Here is a 25,871-nt window from a genome sequence, read left to right as displayed (position 1 = left end):
TCTGCGTCACTTCTCCCCGAGAGAATGAAGCGGCGGTCAGGGAATGCACAACAGAAATAAGTGTCCCGCAAGGGATAAAGATTCCCCGCTCTGCCGATCAGTGTAGGTCCCAGCGGCCGGACCCTACTTTAAGTCCTTGGAAGACCCCCTCCAGTCAGTTACTTATCTTCACCAGGTAACCCCTTTTAAGCCCTCAAATTGGGCAACTACTTTAAGTCCTCAAAGCTGGACACACCTTTAAGACCTGAGTAGACCCCTGACAATCAGTTATCTTCGTCACACAACCCCTTTAAGTAATAAAACTGTGAAAACCCCTTCAAGTCCTGAACTGGGCAACCCCTTTATGTCCTTGGTGGACCCGACAATCAGTAAGTTAACTTCACCAGGCAACCCCTTTAAATGCTGAAATTTGGAAACACCTTTAAGTCCTTGACGGACCTCCTGCGATCAGTAAGTTATCTTCACCAGACAGCCCCTTTAAATCCTCAAACAGGGCAATCCTTTTAAGTCCGCAGCAGACCCCTGCTGATCATTAAGTTATCTCCACCGGCCAACCCCTTTAAGCCCTGCAATCTGCACGTCCGCAGTCACACATAACATCAGGCGTCCCCCAGACAAGAGCTTAGATTATCCTCAGAGGCACTGGGACCCCGGTAATCGGCAGATCGGCAGACGGGCGTTTCCTCTTCTTTCTTTGCAGATGTTTCTCTTGTTTTTGTGGTTGTCACAAATCCTTTTTCTGAGGATTTCTCCGCACAGAATTCTTATTTTGTGTCTTTTTGCCTTTTTTTCTGGGAAAGTGATGCATAATTCATGCTGGATCTCCGCGGATCGGAGCTCACAGACGTCACTCCGGTGTCTCGTCCGCCGGCTTCACCGCTCTGCTGAATAATTTAGACTTTTAGAAGAATCTGCAAATTCTAATTCCTGTCCAATATTGCAATAAGCTTCTCTGACTAATGTCATTAATGGAGGCAGAATCCGGGAAGTCGTACGAGCTTTGCCACGTGACTAGAGCGACAGTTTTTTTCTTTTTGGACATAACACATAGACATAGACCCTTTTCAGTGCCCGGTGGAAGGTCACCATAAGATGCGCCAGCCTCTTCCAAAAGTATCTCATTCACCAAGCCAAACCTGGTCTACAGGGGAGGTTAATAAAAATTACTAAGTGTTGGTAAAAACGAGCCATTCTGGGAACCAGGAAGCTGCGAGGCCGGGGAGCGCTGTGTTCCTGAAGATCAGTAATGAGAAAACCCCTATGAATAGGTATGGTCACCGATGAGAGTAGCTGTGCTGCAAGTGCAGTATCCAACTCTTTACCATTTGTTGTAGGCTGGTTCTCCTTAAGCATGGAGTATTATTGGCAATGCTCCTTGGGAAAAACATGCAAATTAGCTCTCTCCAAAAACAGGAAAAAATGCTGCCTGTTGAAGGTAGTTGCCCTCCTTGTCTCCTTGTCAATCTTGAGACCAGGGCTACGGCAGTTTTTGGCATCTGTGCATTCTTGCCAGCACGCGCCATGGCCTCGTTCTCACGATAGATGTTCCAACAACTGAAACAATCCCTTTAAGAAGCAAGATCTAAATATCAGTGCCCAGATGAGCTGGGCCCACCCTTGTAGTTTGTTCAGACCTGACCTGATACAGGAAAACATTGTTACCTTGCTAAATTTCTTCTTCTTTATTTAACAGGATCAACAATGGGGATAAACATCAACAACATGACGGCCGCCGTGTCCGGCACCAATAGAACGTTTTTGGAGAACGGCACCGAGGAGCTTGAAACCTGCTTCGTACCTGAAAATGCCGAATGGGTCTTCACCTACCAACCCATCTACATGTGGTTCATCTTCGTCCTGGGCTTCATAGAGAACTTATTTGTCATCCTGGTCTTCATCCTTCATAAGAGCCGCTGCACAGTGGCGGAGGTCTACCTGGGCAACATGGCGGCTGCCGATCTGATTTTCGTCAGCGGCTTACCCTTTTGGGCAGTATCTCTCTCCAACAGGTTCTATTGGCCCTTCGGGGGCTTCATGTGTGTGACCGTCAACTCATTGATTCAACTCAACTATTACAGCAGCATCTACTTCCTGATGATGGTCAGTATTGACCGGTACCTAGCCCTGGTGAAGACCATGTCCGTCGGTAGGATGAGAAGACCTTGGTGTGCGAAGATAAACTGCGTCATCATCTGGCTTTTTGCACTGGCAGTAAGCTTACCCAAGGTGGTGTTCCGAAAGGTGACCTTCCTTCCGGCTCTCAATGTCACGTCCTGTATAATTGTTCCCCCTTCTGACAGCTGGCACGTGGCCACCAATATCATCACCAACCTTGTTGGCTTCTTGATCCCATTTGTCGTCATTGCCTTCTGCACTTCTCAGATCATCGGCGTTCTCCAGACCAACGTCATGCAGCAATTCAAGGAGATTAACAATGAGAAGAAGGCCACATGGTTGGTGCTGTCTGTACTCTTGGTCTTCATCATCTGTTGGCTTCCCTTTCAAGTTTTCACTTTCATCGACACGTTTAGTCTGCTCAAATTCTTCGAAAATTGTGCTTTCATTGAGATCGGAAATCAGATTTCGTCCTATATCGCTTACAGCAACAGTTGCATCAACCCCCTACTCTACGTCATGGTCGGCAATCATTTCCGGAAAAAGGCCAAGGAGGTCTACCAGCAACTTGTAACCAGGATAAAGTTCCCGAAAAATGAGCCCATGCCCATGAACTACTCGGGGGTCACCGTACGGACCTCCATTTCTATGGGGCAGCAAAATCTAATCAAGCGGTGAAACACGTTGGCTCCGTCCTGAAGAGGCTCGGTAACAACCAAACGTGTCGTGGAATAAGCTGCCGTTATTTATTTCTACGTCTTGTCTTCCGCAGTGACTCACAGTTTCCGATAGTTCCAGTTGGGGCTCCTGTATGGGGTAGGACATGGGCACATCCCAACTAGGGGAAGGAGGACATTATTTAGGTTCTTATTAGATCGTCCGGGACACTCCATTACATGGTGAATGCACGTCAGGGAAATCAGTGCTTTTGTGATATTTATGCTGTTTTCTTTTAAAGGGGAAGGGTGAATAAATTAAAGGGATGGGGCTTTGTATCTAATGTGTTTATAAACTGCAATTAATAATGTATTATTAGAAATATCAGCAATAATACGGCCAGGGGCAACAATGGCTCTTTTATCATTAAAAGCGTCCACCAGGAGTTAAAGGGATTATTCAGTGCCCTTGTCTTTACATCGGGGGATGAGAGAAGCTTTTGACGTTGCGTTAATGGCCGCCTTTCCGGCTTTACCAAGTCTTGCTCACCTGTTCTACTAATCAGAATAGGATGTGCAAGGGACCGCCGTGGGTCATTGATGCAATGTCTGTAACTTCTCTCCTACCAATGAAGAACTGAGAGATGCCAAATGATTCCTTTAAGGCCGCGGCTACACTGCAACTTTGGCCATGACATAAGGAGTGCATCCGAAGATTGCTCCGTGTTGCCGCTACATCATGAAGGTGAATCTGGTCTCATTGCGACCACTTGGGTACCGCGACAAGCTAGTCAGACAAAGTCGGATCTCACAAGGCTGGACAACCCCTTTAAGCTTAATATACAGAGGTCTGGGCAAAGCCACTAAATTGTGACTTTTCTTTTTACTTCTTCGGCCTTGTTTGATATCAAAATTATCAGGAATTAAAGGGTCTGTCTGGCCACTTAGCCTCTAAGAAATAAACACTCAAAATGATTAAAAAAAAAAAAAAATAATACTGATCCCCTGCCAATCCCATCCCATTGCTTCCCAGGTTCTCCCATTGGTCTTTCTGCCTCCCATTTTGGCTGAACAGACATGTGACCGCTGTAGCTAATCACTACCTACTGTTTAGAACCGATGGTCACGTCTGTCAGCACTGAGGACCTGGAAGACATCGGAACGGAAGAAGTGGTGGGAGGAAGGGGAGAGAGGGGGTCAGAAAAGTGAGAGTTATTCCATTTATTAGTTTTATGCAATTCTACACCGTTTTCTATACAAGTATTAGTGGCTGGAAAACCCCTTTAATGTGGACCGAATGCTAAGGCGAAGCAAAGAGATCCTCTATAATTTGTATTAATGCAGAATAATGTGAATGTTTTCTACATGGTCTGATGTATTTGTAATAAAGGGCGGTGGGGTGTATATACGTGGCCTATAATGTCTGTCTGGTACATTGTGCACTTAACTTACTAATTCCTGATACCTCATTACTGATAATAAACGTGGAGTTTTACCAGATTCCTTGTGTGGGATGACTGCACTGTCCTGTGGCACCATATGGCGGCACTAATTAAAATGATAAAATAATGTAACTCTGGGAAAGCTGGGTGATCCAAGAGTCAATCATCCAGCTTTCCCATACACCTGTGCCATAGACATGGGGCACGAGTCCATACAAATGGCACATACTACAAATTAAAGGGGCACTAAACCGGGAGTTCATGTAGTGCAGTTGCAGACAATTATTCTCTGTTATCAGCCACATTCTTTATTACTTTTTACAACTTTAGAGATTATAAGACCCTTGCGAGAATGGAGCGGAGGTGGATCATGTGCTCAGCCGCAGATCCACGTCACTCGGCCAGCGTCGGGCTGGAGCACCTTGGGCCCACCAGAGAAAACCATTCTTGGGGTCCACTATGTAGCTACATAGAAATAAATACAAGACCACCAATTGTGCGGTAAAACGCGCTAATATCAGGGCATACTACAAGGTAATACACGTCTTAATTATGTAATAGGGGTTGGGGTAGCCCCCTCATTGAATATAATGCAGCCCTCATATAGTATAATGCAGCCCCATCATAGAATATAATGCAGCGCCCCCAGAGTATAATGCAGCCCTCATAAGGTATAATGCAGCCCTCATAGGGCATAATGCAGCCCCCTGTCATAGGGCATAATGCAGCCCCCCACAGAATATAATGCAATCAGGACTCAGTGATTATATATATATATATATATATATATATATATATATATACACATATATATATATATATATATATATATATATGTATATATATATATATATATATATATACATATATATATATATATATATATATATATATATATATATACATATATATATATATATATATATATATATATATATACATACATACATACTAGCTGTACTTCCCGGCTTCGCCCGGGTTGATAACTGCTGTTAGCAAAATAGAATGTGTAATGTGTTAACAAAAATTTATTCTGCACACGAAAACCACAAAACAAATAGATAGAAATATAGTTATTAAAAGGCAAAAACTAAGCTAATAGAAGCATTTTACAACATATATTTCAACACCAGAGATATTCCACACAGAGTTAACTAAATTAGCCAAGTAATCTTCCACTACTTCTTCGAGAGCCTTTTGATATACGACATTCTTAGTGTTTCCTTCAGGTGCCACCAACACACCCTAACTGACATGCTATTACCTCACACAAGCTTTGTTATACTGAGAATGTCCTTTGTTGCCTATCTTAACCAATCAGCTCAGATTAATTAACTGTAGCAAAATAGAGGCTGAGCTGTAATTGGTTGCTATTGGCAGCCTGATAAATCCCCAGCCAACAGGAAGCCCTCCCCCCTGGCAGTATATATTAGCCAGACCTCCCAACTGTCCCGGATCCAGCGGGACTGTCCCGATTTTGACAATCAGCCCTGCGATCACGGGCGGGACATTAGTTTTCCCGCACTGGTTGGGAGGTGTGTAATATCACCTGGTCAGCTCCCTGAGTCCCTGCACCTGCAGAGCAGCACACCACATATTGGCTGCTCTGTGCGCACAGGACCTGTGATGAGGTCATAGGATGGGAGGAGCCAGGGGTCACATGATCGGGAGGACCTCCGTGTACAGGACTTTGCTGGTTGTCATGGCGCTGGACGAGGGTAAGTGTACTGTGTGAAGTCAGGAGGTGTTTACAGTGTGGATGTAGCAGAGCCATGTGTGAACGAGGTGTATGGATCGGAGCAGCGTGTGAAAGGTGAATGGAGCGGAGCTGTGTGTGTAAGAGGTGTACAGATCGGAGCAGCGTGTGAAAGGTGTATGGAGCGGAGCCGTATGTGTACAAGGTGTACGGAGCAGAGCTGCATGTGTACAAGGTGTACGGAGCAGAGTGTGCAATGTGTATGGAGCAGAGTCCTGTGTGTGTACGAGGTATACGGAGTAGAGCCGTGTGTGTATGAGGTGTACAGAGCGGAGCCACGTGTGTACTGAGCGGAGCCATGTGGGTACAAGGTATACGGAGCAGAGCCATGTGTGTACGGAGTGGAGCCGTGTGTGTACGAGGTGTACGGAGCGGAGTCGTGTGTGTGTGTACGAGGTGTACGGAGTGGAGCCGTGTGTGTATGAGGTGTACGGAGCGGAGCCGCATGTGCAAGGTGTATGGAGTGGATTTGTAGGTGTACGGAGCGGACGCTAGCTATGTCAGATTGGAGCAGATATTGCTCCTCGCTCTGACTGGCACAGGAGACATGGAGAGGTCTTTATCAGTGGCGTATCACAGCTGCAGCAATGTGAGCAGTCAGCGGCGCAACTGGATGATATCATTCATCGCCGCGGAAGTGGAAGCTGCCGGCTGCTGTGAGGGAGAGCGGTGAAAGGTGTGTTGTGATGGAGAAGGCAATGATGGGGGTGGAGTAACCATGTGTAACCATTATACTGTACCCAGCATTGTGTGGGGCCATTATACTGTACAAAGCATCATGTGAGCCCATTATACTGTATGGACCATCACGTGGGGCCAGTATACTGTACGCAGCATCATGTGGGGCCAATATACAGTATGGAGCACTATGTGTGGTCATTATACAGTATGGAGCATCATGTGGGGCCATTATGCAGTATGGAGCATCATGTGGGGCCATTATACAGTATGGAGCATCATGTGGAGCCATCATACAGTATGGAGCATCATGTGGGCCCATTATACTGTATGGAGCATCACGTGGGGCCAGTACACTGTATGCAGCATCATTTAGGGCCATTATACAGTATGGAGCTCCATGTGTGGCCATTAAACAGTATGGAGCATCATGTGGGGCCATTATGCAGTATGGAGCATCATGTGGGGCCATTATGCAGTATGGAGCACGGTGTGGCCATATTTTTTTTGTTTATAATTATTGTTTATGAAACATTGTGATCAGCAGTGCTAAATGGGTGTGGTTGGGGTGTGACTAGTTGTGAAATGGGTGTGGACAGAGGCATGGCCTATACGTCGCCCCTCTTAACCTTCCTCAAAAGTTGGGAGGTATGTGCAGCGCCCCAGAGACCTGGTTGTTGCAGTATAGCGCTCTGCCACTAAGGGGAGCAGCGGTACGTCTGATGGCACTAAAGAGTTCTCCTGACCAGGTATCACCAGAACACATTACACTTCACACTCCGGCCACTAGGGGGAGAAAAAGGCTTTATTTATTGGGCCACTCCTCACACTGGTAAAACTAGGGGCTGGGGAGGAAGTTAGTGAGAAGCTGACTGGGTTGGAACCAGGCAACATCCCGTGGCAGGGGGTGTTGCAGGGAGAAGGCACATGGGGGTCCCTGTCAGGCGTGGGAACCTGGCAGGTGCCTAGCGACAGAACAGAACGTAACGGAACCGCGCCTGCACACCTTGCGGCGGTATCCTAAGAGAGAGACAAGAGGGGAAGAATATTGTGGAACAGTGTAAACGAGATCAGCACAAAGGAGAGCCAGTAAGAGTCGTGCCGAGAGAGGAAGGCAACATCTTACTGAGGCGCGTAGTCGGTGGCCGGATCACCGTAGGAGTAACTGACTTCAGGCCTTACTTCAAATTCCGCTGGACAGTTAATCATAGGTTGGCTGTCTACCTTTTACACCTACGAAGACATAGGGGGCAACATTGGGAGAGGGGCGTCTCTAGGGTCCCGGAAGACCTCCAAGCCTTCCCGTCAAACGGGTGGCGTCCTAGCCATAACATATCTGGGGGACGTTAGAAACTAGCAACATCTGGAACCAAAGAACGAGAGAAAGAGAGCTGTAGAGAACGAACGAACGAGAACAGCAGTTGTGAGGACTATTCCGAATGCTCAGCAGGGTAGGACTACAACACACAGGCGCTATTGGTAGGCAACGATTTCCATCTGCGAGGGAAACTCTGGATGTGCCCATCGGACCGGTCGGTCTCTGAGAGCCCTGTTAAACGTACTCTGGATTGAGGATCCTGAAGCCTTCAGTAAAGAGGTAAAGAGATTGCAACCCTGTGTCCTCGTTATTGACTGCACCTCACACCATCACCATCCACCTTACTGGGAAGCCCTGGGGACATACTTCACCTGTGGGAAGGTATACCATCCAGCTGCCATTCCATCACCCCAGCGGACCCCATAGCAGGTGGCGTCACGAACCATTGACAGACTGTACAAATCCCTTTACTGGACGCCCCTTAGCAGGGTCACGGACCGGGTCTAGCCACCGTGACAGCCTCAGAACTGAACCAGAGAGGCCCGGTACCGAGAACTCGTGGCCCTGTGTCTGGGGGCGCTCCATATGTATTAGCTCACACATACACATAATAGACAGGTCATGTGACTGACAGCTGCCATATTTCCAATATGGTACATTTGTTGGTCTTGCAGTTTGCTTATTAGTCAGATTTTTATTTTTGAAGGATAATACCAGACTTGTGTGTGTTTTAGGGTGAGTTTCATGTGTCAAGTTGTGTGTGTTGAGTTGCGTGTGGCGACATGCATGTAGCGACTTTTGTGAGATGAGTTTTGTGTGGCGACATGCGTGTAGTAACTTTTTGTGTGTCGAGTTGCATGTGACAGGTTAGTGTAGCAAGTTGTGTGCAGCAAGTTTTGCGTATGGCATGTTTTGCGCGTGGCGAGTTTTATGTGTGGTGCGTTTTGAGTATGTGCAAGTTTTGTGTGAGGCAACTTTTGTGCATGTGGCAATTTTTCCACGTGTGCAAGTTTTGCGTGTGGCGAGATTTCCATGAGGTGAGTTTTGCACGTGTGGCTAGTTTTGCGTGAGCCTAGTTTTGCATGTGGCGAATTTTGCGCGTGGTGAGTTTTGAGTGGCGACTTTTGTGTTTCGACTTTTATGTGGCGAGGTTGGTGTATGTGTGGTGAAATGTGTGCTGAGGGTGGTATATGTCTTCAAGCACGTGGTAGTGTGTGGTGCATTTTGTGTGTGTTCATATCCCCGTGTGTGGTGAGTATCCCATGTCGGGGCCCCACCTTAGCAACTGTACGGTATATAATCTTTGGCGCCATCGCTCTCATTCTTTAAGTCCCCCTTGTTCACATCTGGCAGCTGTCAATTTACCTCCAACACTTTTCCTTTCACTTTTTCCCCATTATGTAGATAGAGGCAAAATTGTTTCGTGAATTGGAACGCGCGGGGTTAAAATTTCACCTCACAACATAGCCTATGACGCTCTCAGGGTCCGGACGTGTGACTGTGCAAAATTTTATGGCTGTAGCTGCGACTGTGCAGATGCCACACACTCATTCAGCTTTATATATTAGATATACTGTATATAAATATAGATTTTGTTTCTCTCAGTCTCTAATATATATATATATATATCTATATATAGATAGAGAGAGAGAGAGCGCGAGCGTGCACAGCAGCCTGGAGTCCTGGGTTCAAGCCCCACTAAGGACAACATCTGCAAAGAGTTAGTTTGTTCTCTCCGTGTTTGCGTGGGTTTCCTCCGGGTGCTCCGGTTTCCTCCCACATTCCAAAGACATACTGATAGGGCGCACACACACACACACACAATACTCACCTCTCTTCCTCGCTCCCACACTGATTCCGGCTCTGTTCCGGTATCAGAAGCCACACTGCTGCCTGCCCGGCACACAGCGGGTACACAATGAAGTGACATCATCATGCACACGCAGTGTCAGAGGGGACTGATGGGAGAGGGAGCCGGTACAGTTGAATGTGGCACGCACTGGGGGGCAGAGCTGGCGTTGGGCCCCCTTGACTTACGGCCCCATAGTGGGCTGGAGGCCCCTGGGGGAACGGGGGCCCCGGTCTGCCAGCCCTGATAGCGGTCAGAAACATCAGATTGGAGCACCTTGGGCCCACTAGAAAAACCTATTCTTGGGGTCCACTACGTAGCTACATAGAAATGAATTCAAGTCCACCAATTGTGCAGTAAAACGCGCTAATATCAGGGTATAAGATAAAGTAGTACATGTCTTAATTATGTAACAGGGGTTGGGGTAGCCCCCTCATAGTATGATGCAGCCCCTCATAGAATATAATGCAGCCCCCCACATAGGGTATAATGCAGCCTCCCCCCTCACAGAATATAATGCAGCCTCCCCCCATATATTGCAAACAGGACTCCGTGATATACACACTGCTCAAAAAAATAAAGGGAGCACTAAAATCCCACATCCTAGATATCACTGAATGAAATATTCCAGTTTAAATCTTTATTCATTACATAGTGGAATGTGTTGTGAGAACAATAAAACCTAAAAATTATCAACGTAAATCACAACTAATATCCCACGGAGTTCTGGAGTTGGAATGATGCTCAAAATCAAAGTGGAAAATGAAGTTACAGGTTGATGGGGCGTGTCCTAGCTGGCCATGTGAGTGGAAGCAGGGAAGAGTGCTCCTGCTGCCATAAGGACAAAAATCCTGCTTTAACCCCGATTTTCGGGTAAACTCACCTAAATCCGGCTGGCTGAAGGTCCAGAGAGTGCAGCGGTGCGGAGCAGCAGGTCCGGAGTCGGCAGCGATGACCAGGAGGCGGCAGAAAGACGCTGGCACCAGCGATGCAGGAGCCAGCCAAGATGGCTCCGATGCTAGGGAGGACGCCGAGAAGGAGAACGCCGCATGTCAGCGGCGCATGGAGGTGGCCGCAAAGCTGCAGCAGTATGCCAGAGTGGAGGCTGCTGAGGAGGCAGAACCAGGATCTGGAGCTGGAGCTGACCAGGAGGAGGAGGAAGCAAGCACAGCCGAGCAGCATGAGGTACAGAGGGGGAAGGAGAGAGGCAGCATGGCTGGGGCTAGTGGGGGACCTGAAGCCATATCACAGGGAGAGGAGCCGACTCTTAGAGATGTTATCACACTGATCTCTTCATGTCAGCAATCCCTGAACTCCTTGGCCCAGCAGATGCAGGAAGTTAAAGGGGACACGGCACAGATTAATGCGGCTCTGCAGAAAATGGACAAACGTATAGGAGTGGTGGAGGAGAGGGTGAGCATGGCAGAAGATCACATAGTTAAGCTACAAAAAGCTGAAAAGAAGTTCGCCCAAGCAATAGCCGAGCTCGCTGCCAAAAATGAGGATCTGGAAAATAGATCCAGAAGAAATAATATACGTATAGTGGGGCTGCCTGAAAAGACTGAGGGGAGAAATCCCACTGAGTTTGTGGAGAACTGGCTGCTGGAGAAGATTGGGAGCACAGTGTTGACAAAAGTCTTTGCTGTTGAACGGGCTCATAGGGTCCCGCCGCAGCCCCCTGCCCCAGGAGCAAATCCCCGTACCATGCTTGCTAAAATACTCAATTATAGAGACAGAGAAATTATCCTTAGAAAGGCTAGAGAGATGGAGGATCTGACGGCTGGAGGTCAGAAAATTGCCATTTATCCGGATTATTCCGCTGTGGTTCAGAAACAGCGGATGAAGTTTACTGGAGTCAAGCGGCGACTGAGGGAGCTGGGAGTGCAGTACTCAGTGATGTTTCCCGCCAAGCTGAGACTGGTGGCTTTTAATAAGACCCACTTTTTCTTGACACCGGAGGACGCTACCCAGTGGCTTGATACTCATGAGAAAAAACTTAAGGGAATGGGCGACTGACATTTCGGCGAGATCCAGTTGGGATTTGTTTTCTCTGTCGATGGAGGAGAGTTCTGCGCTCGTTAGCAATGGTTAAAGAGTTGAGCAACTGTTGGGGGTTTTGCTGGGCCATATTGAAGGAATGGCCGGAGGGGACAGTACCAACTACTAAGTACGGTGGAGGAGGGTTATGCTGGGTACTGTGAACTGGTTTGGTACTTTTTCTATATGTTAATATAAGTTGAAATGTTAAGATACAATAAAGTGAAAGTTGGGGGGGAAATTGTGATTGCTATGGCAGCGGGACGCGAATGGAGAGGGTTAAGTAAGGGAGAGTGTTCGCAGTGGGCAGTGGAGCCCCACTCTTGATGAGAGGAAGAATGCGTTATATTGGGAGGGTTAGGGGGGTAAGTTGGGAGGGGGCAGGGGGGGTGGGAGGGTTGGGGCAGCTCATACTTGGGAAATTGGATACTTTAAGAAAAGATGAGCCACATGATGGGAGATTGTATTAAAATATTGAGTTGGAATGTGAGAGGTCTGGCGGATAAAACACGGCGGGCGGCAAGTCTGCAGTATGTCCGAGAACAGAAAGTCTCAATGATATGCCTGCTGGAGACACATTTAGTGCGGGAGAGGGTGAACATATTGAATAGGCGCTGGATACAGAGGGCGTATCATTCTACTTTCTCGACGTATTCTAGGGGTGTGTCGGTGTTAATACCTGCGGGGGTGCAGTATGAGGAGGTAATGGTAAAAGAGGATGTCGATGGTCAGTATGTGGTGGTGAAATGTAAAATGAATGGAGTATTGATGTGTATAGTGGCAATGTATATTCCGCCCCCATACTCAAGCAAGAAGATAAGAGAGGTGCTGGAGAGGGTAGAGTGCTGGGGACCGTTACCATTACTAATTATCGGCGACCTTAATAATATATGTGATGACTTTTGGGATAAGAACAAAAACCCCCAGAATAGGACGGCGGGACATACCACTACGTTTGGGACTTATGTCGGGGAAGTGGGCATGGTTGATTTATGGAGAGTTAGGCATATCGGGGAAAGGGCGTATTCATGCTACTCACCAGCTCATGGTACGCTGTCTAGGATTGATCTGGCACTGGGTAACCGATTACTAGATACGATGGTAAGGGACGTGAGATATTTACCTAGGGCTCTCTCAGACCATAGTCCAGTTGAAGTGGAATTTCGATCAGTGGGGACACGGAACGGGAGCAGAAGGGAGTGGAAAATTCACCCTAATTGGCTACACAGTATAGACTTGGAGAAGATTAAGAAGGAATTGGTGGAATTTTTTGAGATAAATGAGGGTAGCGTAGATGTGCTTACTGTGTGGGAAACCATGAAAGCGTACTTGAGAGGGCTGTTGTTTAGGGATATTAGCAGGTGTAAGCGGAAATCGAGAGAGGCAGAGAGGCTGGCGATAGATGGGCTGAGGGTGGCTGAAGATGAGATGGTAATAATGGGTACTTTGGAGGCTGGGAGGAGGTTAAAGGCAGCTCAAAGCCAGCTAGAGGCGGTCTTGCTGAGTAAGGCTGAAAGGAAGAGGGAATTCATGAATTTGGCCTATTACCAGGAGGGTGAATCAGTGGGTCATTTGCTGTCGCTGGTGGCATCTGCCCAGAGAAATACTTCCTTTGTTCACTCTTTGGTGACTGGGAGTGGTGTTGCCGTTTCTGAGACTTCAGAGATTTTGGAGACTTTTGCAGATTTTTACGCAGACTTGTACTCCTCTCGGGTAGATGGGTCAATGGAGGACACGGTGGCGTTCCTTGAGGAGTTGGAGCTCCCGAGGCTGAGTGACACAGCTAGGGAGGATTTGGAGGCTCCCATTACGGAGGAGGAACTGGGACGGGCATTGCAGTCGATGGCTAATGGGAAGGTGCCTGGCGTAGACGGGACGGATTTCCTGCCGAAATGTATAAAAGCTTGGGGGAAGTGTTGATCCCTAAATTGAAGGCGGTCTTGGAAGAGGCTACGAATGGTGGAAGGCTACCGGCATCTATGCGGGAGGCCACAATAGTGGTGATTCCAAAGGAGGGGAAAGACCCGACACAGCCGGATTCATATCGGCCAATTTCTTTGCTTACTATCGACGTTAAACTCCTGGCTAAGGTGTTGGCGATGAGGTTGACAAGTGTTATTTCTGGCCTGATACACTCAGACCAGTCTGGCTTTATGCCTGATAGGTCAACTGCGATTAATCTACGAAGGCTGTATATGAACTTGCAACTCAAAGCCGATAACTGTGGCCAGAGAGTTATTGCATCTTTAGACGCTCACAAGGCGTTCGATAGTGTGGAGTGGGGGTATCTCTGGCAGGTGTTGCGAAGAATGGGGTTTGGACCGCAGTTCATATCATGGATTCAATTAATGTACTCGATGCCGATGGCCAGGGTTAGGGTAAACGGGGAGTTGTCACGGACCATACAATTGGCTAGAGGGACGAGACAGGGGTGTCCGCTTTCCCCCCTTTTGTTTGCTCTGGCGGTGGAACCACTGGCCGCTACGCTTCGACAGTCTGATGAGATGACGGGGTTTAAATATGGGGTGATTGAAGAAACGGTGGCGTTGTATGCGGATGATATTTTGTTGTTTCTGGCTGACCCGGTTGCATCCTTGGAGGGAGCCATTGGGATTATTGAACGATTCGGATCAGTGTCGGGACTTAGGATAAATTGGAGTAAGTCTATCTTGTTTAAGGTGGACGATGTGGATGGGGAGCCATTGGAGGACGGGCGACTGGAGGTGACGAGTAAATTTAAGTACCTGGGAATATGGGTATCTATGCCGGTCACTGACTATATACATGAGAATCTGACTCCAATCTTGGGTGCCCTCAAGGCAAAAGCGGATGCATGGCTTAAGCTACATTTGTCTGTGGTAGGCAGGGTGAATCTTATCAAAATGATTCTGATGCCGAAAATATTGTATATTCTTCACAATGCGCCGGTTTGGATACCACGTGGGAAATTTAGACAGATCAACTCTCTGTTTAGGAATCTGATTTGGGGGAGGCAGCATCCGCGTATCAAACTGGAGACACTTCAGCGACCCAAGGATGATGGGGGTCTGGCATTGCCTAACCCTGAGTTGTACTTTCTTGCAGCCCAGAGTCAGCATTTAAGGGGCTGGGCGCATGGGGGGTCATCTGGGGCAGTACAGCGGTTGATGGAGGTGGTGACAAAAAGAAGGCCAGTGGTGCAATGTTTGGAGGATGGATCCTTGGAGAGTTTGGGGAAGCTATATCCGACTTTGCTGTTGATACGCAAGCTGTGGAGTAGATTGAGGCACATACGTGGGATCACGGACTTGACTAGATACTCGCCGCTATGGCATAATAACAATCTGAAAGAATTTGAGGCATTGGGGGTACTGATAGAGTGGTTGGGCAAAGGGATTCAGTATGTGTATCAAATAATTGAACAAGGTGAACTGAAATCATTTTCCCAATTGCAGGCGGAATTTGGTCTTGGGTCTGCAGGGGAGTATCAATATTTGCGGATGAGGCATGCCTTTGGAGCTCAGAGTAGGAACGGAGGTATTAGGATTCAAAGGGATATAGTACTGGAGTATGTGTGTAATGATGGGACGACTGGAGGAGTCATATCCACTCTGTACAGGGATCTGTTGCACACTTTTCTATTGGGGTTTCCAATAATGGCAAGATCTAAATGGGAAAGGGATTTGGGCCCAATAGATAACGAGACTTGGGAGTCGGTGTTGGAATGGATCCCAAGACTGTCGCTGAGTGAACCGTATAGACTGTCACAGCTCTATGTGATACACAGAGTTTATAGGTCTCCGATGGTGCTATATAAGGCAGGATTGCGTAATGACTCTGAATGTCCGAGGTGTAAGTCTACGGATGCAGACATTTTCCATATGATGTGGACATGTCCGAGGTTGGCTGCCTTCTGGGTGGTAGTTTTGAGTCGTATGGAAGGTGCGTATGGATGCACGGTGCCAAGGGATCCAGTTGTCTGTTTGTTAGGATGCGTGGATGAGATTGGAGTGGATAAACACCTAAAGATAGCTATAGCCAGATTGTTGTACATGGCTAGGAAGGTGATAGCTAGAAACTGGATTAGGGAAGAGCCGCCGTCAAGAGGAGAGTTCCTCCAGTATGTGAAACAGGGCCTGACACTAGAAAAAGGGATTTATAAGAAGAAAGGGAAAACTGAAACGTTCAATAAAATGTGGTCTCCATGGATTGCTATGGGATAGTAATGTGAAGTGTGGCTTATACGAATGGTTGAGGGATTAGATGCTCTATTGTTTTAATGATGGTAGTAATTAACAAGATGAGCTGCTTTGTGGGGTTGGGGTGGGGGTGGGGGGCTTTGGGATCGAAGGGAGCTGTTTGAAGGGGGAGGGGGGGGGAAATACTCTATATTGAAAATGTAAATGTAACATGTTAATTGCCTTGTTATTCTTAATAAAAATTTATTTGAATAAAAAAAAAAAAAAGAAGTTACAGGTTGATCTAACTTCAGTGGAAATGCCTCAAGACAAGGAAATGATGCTCAGTAGGATGTGTGGCCTGCCACATCCTTCAGCATGACCAGTTTGGCAGTGGGTCAGTAATGGTGTGGGGTGGCATTTCTTTGAAATTGCCATTAGGTACTGAGATGAGATCCTCAGACCCCTTGTGAGACCATATGCTGGTGCGGTGGGCCCTGGGTTCCTCCTAATGCAGGACAATGCCAGACCTCATGTGGCTGGAGTGTGTCAGCAGTTCCTGCAAGATGAAGGCATTGAAGCTATGGACTGGCCCGCCCGTTCCCCAGACCTGAATCTGATTGAACACATCTGGGACATCATGTCTCACACCATCCACCAATGTCACGTTGCACCACAGACTGTCCAGGAGTTGGCGGATGCTTTAGTCCAGGTCTGGGAGGAGATCCCTCAGGAGACCATCTGCCGCCTCATCAGGAACATGCCCAGGCTTTGTAGGGAGGTCATACAGGCATGTGGAGGCCACACACAATACTGATCATCATTTCCTTGTCATGAGGCATTTCCACTGAAGTTGGACCAGCCTGTAATTTGATTTTCCACTTTGATTTTGAGTATCATTCCAAATCCAGACCTCAATGGGATATTCATTTTGATTTACATTGATAATTGTTATGTTTTATTGTTCTGAACACATTCCACTATGCAACGAATAAAAATTTGCAACTGGAATATTTCATTCAGCAATATCTAGGATGTGGTATTTTAGCGTTCCCTTTATTTTTTTTGAGCAGTGTATATACCAATATGGAGGATATAAGTACAGAATTTACCACATTTTTTTATTTACTATTTTTTTCCTATATGTATGCGCCATCTGAATGTGGCTGGGAAAAATAATTTGAGCTGTTGCATGAGATATCAGGGCTCCCAGCTATGAAGGCTTATACCACTCCCTTAACCACCAGGTCTCCATTGAAACTTCAATTCCAAGCTGTAAATTATGGGCCAGACCCTGATATCTCATGCATGGCCCATGGCTGACTGATTCTGTGCCATTTGCAAATTTCTACTCTGGGTCAGTTAATGCCACTTTTCTTGGGGTTTGCCCCTAATTTTTCCTGTTTGGGAAGCTTGTTAGTACCCCTTTAGGTGTTGTGTATACGTTTGGTTTGGCCTTCCATTGACTTGGGGTTTGCGTACGTTCGACAAATCTAACTAAACTTTGAAAGGTTCGCTCATCACTACTCCTAATAGAGCCATGAAGTCTAGATTTCCTGAGAAATAGGGGGTCTTAGAAGTGCAGAGAATATACAGTACCATGTAATAGATGGTAATGGAACGGAGACTGTTCGTTCAGGACATGGGAACACATGATTGGCGAGAGTATTGGGGTCCAAAATAATATGAACGTGTAAATTCACTCTAAGACCGAGGACTGTGGTTAAACATTAAAAGAAATGATCTACAGGTAATCAGTTCTCTTGATACCTCGGGACCAGGTTGGCCTCTAAGAAGGACTCGATGGGTGACCAGGTGACAGAGGACACATCCCCAGAATAGTCAGTGGCAGATGATGGCTATGTCCTGTCCCAGGACCTAAGTTTCAGAAGTGAAGGACAGCATCCAATCCAGGTGAAGAAATAAACACTTTATTGTGCCATAGGTGCAACGTTTCAACCCCAAAGGGGTCTTTATCAAGCATGCTTGATAAAGACCCCTTTGGGGTTGAAACGTTGCACCTATGGCACAATAAAGTGTTTATTTCTTCACCTGGATTGGATGCTGTCCTTCACTTCTGAAACTTTGGTATGTACTCCTCCACTTGGATCCTGTGGAGTTAGGACGAGCAACCATTTTATACTACAGAGTGCTGTCTGCCGCCATTTTGCTGTCTGTCCCAGGACCTGACATACAGCTGACCTTACAAGAATGAATGCTGCGTAGTGTTGGGGTTAGGACGTGGAGAATTAGAACGTTTGCTCCACATGAGCGTTCAGCCATATTTCTATGGACAATGACACTTATGGATGTTGTTGTTATCATCTCAGACGGAGGAGGTGACATTTATTCATTTTTTTATAAAAAGAACCAAACATCACTGCCAGCACTTTGCAAGCCTCACGGCCATCACAGATATGCCTACATCTGCCTCCCTGGGAAGTCACAACGTCGGGCACTCGCACATGATTTGCAAACATCCAGAAGTGATGTCGCTCTACAAATCAGATCACCCACATGATGAGAGGGAAGATTACCTTGGGGAAATCAACACCCCCGAAAGAGTGACACACGCATAAAAGCCAATTTTGCATTTATTCAACAATCTAGGAGCAGCAAGACGCGCAACTGCAGGAAAAGGTGCCGTACAGACATGGTGGTGGATAACAGGGGCCAGGACAGCTTCCCCTTAAGCCAAGAGGGGGCTGGCTGATGGATCGGCTCCACAGCTAGGAGGGGGCTGGCTGATGATTCGGCTCCATAGCTAGGAAGGGGTTCTCTTAGCTACCGATATAAGCTGTCAGTAACTCGCCCACTACTACTCTGTTCACACTGGAACTTTTCATGTGTTTGGAGCTAAACATGGGCCCCTGGATTAAAGGACCTTTCCGCCGCCTGTGCAGCAATGAGTGACTCCTCCGCCTGCGGCGCACACTCACCATAACACAAATGTTTTATTAACACTATAAAACAGATTACAAATGTACAGACTAAATGTAACACAGGACTTTATACCTCCGTCGTTCGGAGGACTTGGGGAATCTACATACGACATGGAACGGAATTATTATTCACTTTCAGCCAAGTGCAAAGCTGAGGGGGAAAAAAAGGGAACAAAGTGTGCAGAGTAACACTTCTAGAAAGCTGCTGCCAAAATAGAGATCATTTTGTGGAACTGAGCGAAGATGGGGAGAGGAGGGAGCTGAAGCTGAGGAGCCGTGATGGCCGAGCTGCATCTGACACAGTACAACCAGTGTCCTGTGCACCCGGGAAGGATCCACATGTGGTCGGGGTTACACCCATTCCTGAGCTGTTTGTTAGTTATGAGTCACAGTATTCACCGGCTCCTGGTGCGCAGGTCCACAGCCCCGCCAGGGCCCGGCTCTATCCTTCTTCTAATCTCCATTTCTGAGACTCTTCTTCCCGGACATCGGGTCTGATCTGATTCCTCATTCCGCCTAGCACATTGGATGTGGCTTCTGTGGCCACGATTAGTGGTTTCACGACAGCAGGGGGGATCTGACGGAGGACTCCCCCCACAGCACCGGTGACCCCTCTGTTCTCATGCTCACGTGCCGCCGTCTCGTAGATGGTTTGAGCGGTGTCTGTGATTCCCTGGAAAAGATGCATTAGGGGGAAGACTTTAATCCCACGTTGAAGCAAATACATAACAGGGTGATCCGACGCTATTCACTTCCGCATTGGGAGGAAGGAGGTGCAGATGACGTGGAGGACGCTTGCCTGATAGCTATGTACGGTGCACAAGTCCTGGCAGGAACAATGTCAGCAGCACCACCTACCTCCCAATGCGGAGCTGAGCGGTGCAGGACAACCTCTTTAATGGGAAGGTGGGAAAAGAAGATTGAGAAAATCCCCAATAGATTAGGTATATGCCTTAAAGGGGTTGTCTGGAATTAGAAAAAAAAAATCCCAATCCTCAGCAATTCCTGTAAAGGGTTATTCCCTATTTAGGCATTTATGGAATAACCTTTGAATAGGCCATACATGTCTGCTAGGTTCTGACCCTAGAGGTGGAAGAATGGGGGTCCCCGACCAACTACCTGGTGAGGCAGCTGGCACAAATGAATGGGGAGGTAGTGTGCACAACTCACAGAAGTGAATGGAGTCAAAGGGTCATTGCCACCATCGACAAGTTATCGCCTATCCTTACGTTAGGTGATAACTTGCCGATCACAGGTGGTCTGACTGTTGGGACCCCCACTGATGCCGGGAGTCGGACTCCTGGAGTAACAGCCGGACATTATTGCACCTCCACACCATTCTCTAAGGGGCCGCTGGGAATGGTCAGGTACAGTGCTGGCCTTTACTCTGTGGTCCTACAGACAACGAATTTATTATATTCTTTGTGTATTAATTATTAAGCTTTACTGATCTCTGCTTTCAGTCACTTAATGAAAACCTTCATAGGGGATAGAGGGTCGAACTCATGATGGGCACATGATTGGCACAACAGGCGCGGCTCGATGTAAGAGAGAAGTCCACAGGCCGGGCACTTGTGTGACCTCCGAACTATCCATTGACGAGGAGCAGAGATCTTACAAAGTACATAACGCTCTCGCAGTGGCTCAGTCTACGCTGTCACCTCTTTAACCACGGTATAAGCTTTGGCGACTCCTTCTCTTAGGTCCACAGGTTGGTGCATGAGGCGATGATGAGAAAAGCGCTTGGCTCTTCTCAACTCCACAGGACTGGGTCCCGGTGACACCATGTCATAGGCGGTCTCTGCGGCGGCCTGAGCAGAGGAAGGAAAGGTCAGAATATGCACCAGTAGGACCACTACTACCCACTGATGGTATTGGTAATGGCACATGTGGGGCACCCTCATCACATGAGGGGCACCCTCATCACATGAGGAGGGGGATACCTGTATCGTCTGCACCACTCTGTTGGTCAGTTCCAGGGCAGCCATGGCAGTGGACGTCCCGAATGACGCAGCCCCTCTCTGGAAGCCTCGAACAATGCGGCCATCTTTATAGTACTGCTCTATGGGCAGCCACACCAAATCCTTAAGACCTTGAACTGAAAAGGAAAGAAGAGTGTGAGGAGGTCCGACAGACCACGGTGAGTTATTACTTTCAGGATTACTTATTTATGTGCAGATGTCCTAGATGGACCCTTATGCTACTTTCAAACTTGCGTTTTTTGCAATCCGTAGTTTTGGGTAAAAAACGGATCCTGCAAATGTGCCCGCAGGATGCATTTTTTGCCCATAGACTTGTATTAGCGACGGATGGCCACACGTCGCGTCCGTCGTGCGACGGATCCGTCGTGTTTTGGCGGACCGTCATCACAAAAAAAGTTCAATGTAACGTTTTTTTTTTTTGTCCGTCGCGTCCGCCATTTTCTACCACGCATGTGCGGCCGAAACTCTGCCCCCTCCTCCCCGGACTTCAGAATGGGCAGCGGATGCACCGAAAAACTGCATCCGCTGCCCACGTCGTGCACAAATTTCACAACGTGCGTCGGTACGTCAGCCCGACGCATAGCGACGGACCCGTACCCACGCAAGTGTGAAAGTAGCCTTATATAAAAGAAAAAGATGTTCAATATCATCATTCCCTCCAAACTGTTCAGGCTGTAAGGGGTCGAAAGGCGGCCGGACATATAGGATAAAAGTCTCCGAACCCTCAGGTATCTGTAGGACCAGCCGATATGTATGGAAGGTCTCTAGCCCTGACACAGCAGAAGTCAGGGGGAGGAATGGCAGCAAATGTCGATTACACACAGTTTCGGCTTCAAAGGTGAAGCTGTGGGTCAAAGTTTGCATTCCTGGTGGTCTAGAGCGAGGGTGTCAGTCTGTTACTAATAGTCTAAAAGCGAGGGTGCGCTAGTGTCAGGGTGTCTCTCTCAAGGTCTGTATCCCTAAAAGTCTACAGCAAGAGTGTGTGTGTGTGTGGCAATGTTTGTATCCCTTGTGGTCTAGAACAAGGTTGGGTGAGTATGTTTCTACATCTGTATCTCTGGTGGTCTAAAACAGACGGTTATAACCGCCTCCCTATAAGCTCTGGACCAGCCACAAGCTCCTCTAAACCAGCAGGGATGCAGATAGTGATGCCCCACCTTTGCCTTAGACTACCTGGTTTTGGGTTAGGGGGGTACAGCCCCCCACTAGCCTCACACCATAATGATAGCAGCCATGTGTGGATTACCCAGCTGCACCAGAGAATGCATCGGCCCCACTCCTCCCAGGATGCCCGGCAGCTGGTTCTTCTTGATGTCCGTCAGCCATTCATTAATGGCATAAGAGAATAGCTTGTCCACGCCTAATAACCTGGAGGAGAGAGAAGCGGGGGGGGGAGAAAGTCTCACTCAGGAGGAGGAACATGGGGGTCACTGACCCCATCCTAAATACATCTACAGGAGACGTCAGGACCGGCACCGGAGACCAGGAGCAAGGACGGGGAGGAGAGCAGCAGTTGGTCCAGGCATTGTGGTCTCTACTGGGGTCATGAATGCCAGACGTATGAAGCCGGCCAATCTCACGTCAGCGTCAGTAATGACATATATCCGTGTACAACAAGGAAGAAGAAAATTATGCGGCACTCACCCCGATTTAGCTGTGAAGATTGTGATCTTTATTGGAGAAAAATGAAGAATACATCCGTCAGGACATCAGGTAAATGAGAGGGTGCGGTATAGGAGCACGGACGACGGCCATTTCGCACACGCAGGTGCTTCGACGGGTCCAAGGCTTGGACCCGTCGAAGCACCTGCATGTGCGAAACGGCCGTCGTCCGTGCTCATATACCGCACCCTCTCATTTACCTGATGTCCTGACGGATGTATTCTTCATTTTTCTCCAATAAAGATCACAATCTTCACAGCTAAATCGGGGTGAGTGCCGCATAATTTTCTTCTTCCTTGTTGTACACGGATTACTTGCTGGACATTCATGCAGAGCACCATTACCCTCTATGATTGTGACGCCTGACACACAGCTGTCTACTTATAGTCCTGCCTGTCTAAACACGTACTACTCTAGTGCCATTCTGTTCTTTTATTATTATGACATATATCCGCTGTGACATACATAACTAGGTGCTAGAGGAGCAGATGCAATGTCAGACCCCTGTTCCCTCCATGTCTTTTCTTGACCAGCAGTAATATAAAGTCCGTATTTCTTATGGACAAGGATCAAATAGGGGGTCAACTATTAGGAAAATGTCTCTCCCACCAGAAACAGATCACGAGCTGAACAAGAACAAAGGGGTGGCCCGGATTCTAATCTAGGGCAGAGAGACCCCCTTACTGACACGGGGACCGGTGACATTCACTGGTCTACTAATGCTTACATTTCAAGGAGGGACAAACAGAGGGGCAATGCAATATAACGTAGGCAGACGGTCAGCATTTCCTATGCCCATCGCCCCTTTACTGGCGGTGACGATGACCACTTACCCGTGCCGGTAGCAGAGTCTCTTCAGCTTCAACTCAGAGTTGTTCAGCTGGGCCAGTCCGATTAGTATTCCAGTTAATGTCCCCTAAACAACACAGACATAACGGTATTGATTCCCATCAGGCTCTGTCCATACATCAGTCACGGCTTCTGACGGATTGGGTCTGGGACAGATCATACATGTAGACGCCGCCAATACTAGGAGTCGTATTGTCTTGTTTCATGGGTGAAATTGAACAGTTCTTGTAAAAATAAGGAACTTTGCAATTTATCCCTAATTAAAAATCTTATTCGTTCTTAAGGATGTACATTTTCAGATCAATGTCAAGGTTACTGGCCACCTCTGTAACCTATCAGCAGGGGCCGATTTCTGTGGCAAAGAACGCACGCTTGCAAGTTGTTTGCTATAAAGGCTCCCTGCACTTCTGCCATGATGCGTCGCAGAAAAAACCCAAAACAAAAACAGTTTAAACCATGCGGTGCGACCTTGCAAGGAAGTGAACAGTTATTCCATCAGGAGCACACCGCTACCCAGACAAGGAGAAGCCGGGAGGAAGGGGAACAGTGCGCGCTCGAAGACAGTATATAAAGAAGAAGAAAGAACTATGTAACGATAGGCACACCTGAGAGTTCTTAATCTAATGATGGTAAACTTTATTGGCAAAGAGTGGACAAACGGTTAACATTTAATTCTGTACAACATACCCCAACGCCATTACTGCATATAGTTCAATTCAACCACATAATTTGCTCCATTGATTAAACATCTGAACAATCAGAAGGATCCGCTGAATGCACCGCTAGTCCCAGCATCACAAAGTAATATACCAAAAAACAATCAAAGTGGAGGTTATAGCCAAGAAAGTAGATATAGTACTGTACACATTATATATTGTTAGGGGCAGCACGGTGGCTCAGTGGTTAGCACTGCAGTCTTGCAGCGCTGGAGTTCAAATTCCACCAAGGACAACATCTGCAAGGAGTTTGTATGTTCTCCCCGTGTTTGCGTGGGTTTCCTCTGGGTACTCCGGTTTCCTCCCACATTCCAAAGACATACTCTCACTCTACCCCTCCACAAGGCCTATCAATCAATGTCAACAGCTGCACACTTTCCCCAGTCCTGCACGCACGGTGCCTCGGGGTGATCCTCGACTCTGCCCTTTCTTTCAAGCTACATATCCAAGCCCTTGCCTCCTCCTGAAAACTCAAACTGAAAAATATTTCCCGGATCCGTGCATTCCTTGACTATGAAACCACAAAAACACTAGTGCATGCCCTTATCTCCCGCCATACTACTGCAACCTCCTACTCTCTGGACTCCCCTCTAGCACTCTGGCACCACTCCAATCCATCCTACACTCTGCTGCCCGACTTATCTCCCTGTCTCCCCCCTATGCCAAGCCCTTCACTGGCTTCCTATCGTCCAGAGACTCCAGTTCAAAACCCTAACTATGACATACAAAGCCATGCACAACCTGTCTCCTCCATACATCTGTGACATGGTCTCCCGGGACTTACCTACCCACAACATCCGATCCACTCAAGAGTTCCTTCTCTACTCCCCCCTTATCTCCTCTTCCCACAACCGCATCCAAGACTTCTCCCGTGCTTCCCCCATACTTTGGCACTCTCTACCCCAACACATCAGACTCTCGCCCACCATAGAAACCTTAAAAAAAAGCCTGAAGACCCACCTCTTCCGACAAGCCTACAACCCGCAGTGATCCTGAACCTACTGAACCACCGCACAACCTGCCCTACCCTCTCCTAGTGTATCCTCACCCATCCCCTGCAGACTGTGAGCCCTCGCGGGCAGGGTCCTCCCTCCTTATGTATCTGTGGGCCTTGTTTTTGCTCATGTTTAATGTACTTGTCTATATTTGCCCCCTTTTTCACATGTAAAGCGCTATGGAATAAATGGCGCTATAAAAATGTATAATAGTAAATGTATAATAATAATAATAATAATAATAATAATAATAATAATATTATTAATAGGGAATTTAGATTGTGAGCCCCATCGGGGACAGCGAAGATAATGTGTGAAAACTGTAAAGCGCTGCGGAATATGTTAGCACTATATAAAAAGATTATTATTATACAGTTAATAAATTCAAGGTTAAACAGATATCTCAAAAACCAAGCAAAACTCATGTGAGACACAAGGCCAATAAGGTAACTGGACTGCTGAAAGGACATCACCAGAACAGGAATCTCCAATACCGGATGGTCAATCTCAGGGTAACAACAAACTATAAATGAGAACCTGAACAGAGGATAAAATATACCTACTGGCACCTAGATTATGGGAATGCCTAAAGCTGAAGAAAGCAACATAAAGTAACGAAGCATAATATGGCGGTGGATGAGACCCCATGCAGGTTGCCCTGTAAAGCATGGCTTTGTCAGAAGTATGGAGGACCATGTGGGGCCCAGTACACTGTTT

At 47.4% G+C, this 25,871-nt stretch overlaps 2 protein-coding genes across 3 annotated transcripts in view; one reads left to right on the top strand and one right to left on the bottom strand.

Moving 5' to 3' along the window:
* LOC138646052 (B2 bradykinin receptor-like) overlaps positions 1-4,271 on the top strand; it is a 54,234-nt gene extending 49,963 nt beyond the window's left edge. For both annotated transcript variants that reach the window (XM_069735525.1, XM_069735532.1), the window contains one exon: positions 1,694-4,271. In XM_069735525.1, coding sequence (XP_069591626.1) covers positions 1,702-2,793 — 1,092 coding nt within the window. In that variant the 5' untranslated portion in view covers positions 1,694-1,701 and the 3' untranslated portion in view covers positions 2,794-4,271. The remainder of the gene's footprint in view (positions 1-1,693) is intronic.
* A 14,672-nt stretch (positions 4,272-18,943) lies between these two features.
* The window catches only part of ATG2B (autophagy related 2B), an 88,143-nt gene continuing 81,215 nt past the window's right edge, over positions 18,944-25,871 (bottom strand). Inside the window, exons 39-43 of the mRNA XM_069735510.1 lie at positions 23,428-23,510; positions 22,179-22,300; positions 20,894-21,048; positions 20,612-20,761; positions 18,944-19,623 (exon numbers count right to left, since the gene is read on the bottom strand). Coding sequence (XP_069591611.1) covers positions 19,393-19,623; positions 20,612-20,761; positions 20,894-21,048; positions 22,179-22,300; positions 23,428-23,510 — 741 coding nt within the window. The 3' untranslated portion in view covers positions 18,944-19,392. The remainder of the gene's footprint in view (positions 19,624-20,611; positions 20,762-20,893; positions 21,049-22,178; positions 22,301-23,427; positions 23,511-25,871) is intronic.

The sequence above is a fragment of the Ranitomeya imitator genome, chromosome 1 (genome assembly GCF_032444005.1).
Source record: "Ranitomeya imitator isolate aRanImi1 chromosome 1, aRanImi1.pri, whole genome shotgun sequence".
Classification (NCBI taxonomy): Eukaryota; Metazoa; Chordata; class Amphibia; order Anura; family Dendrobatidae; genus Ranitomeya; species Ranitomeya imitator.
Note: the sequence above shows the minus strand (reverse complement) of the source record. Positions and strands in the feature narration are given on the sequence as shown.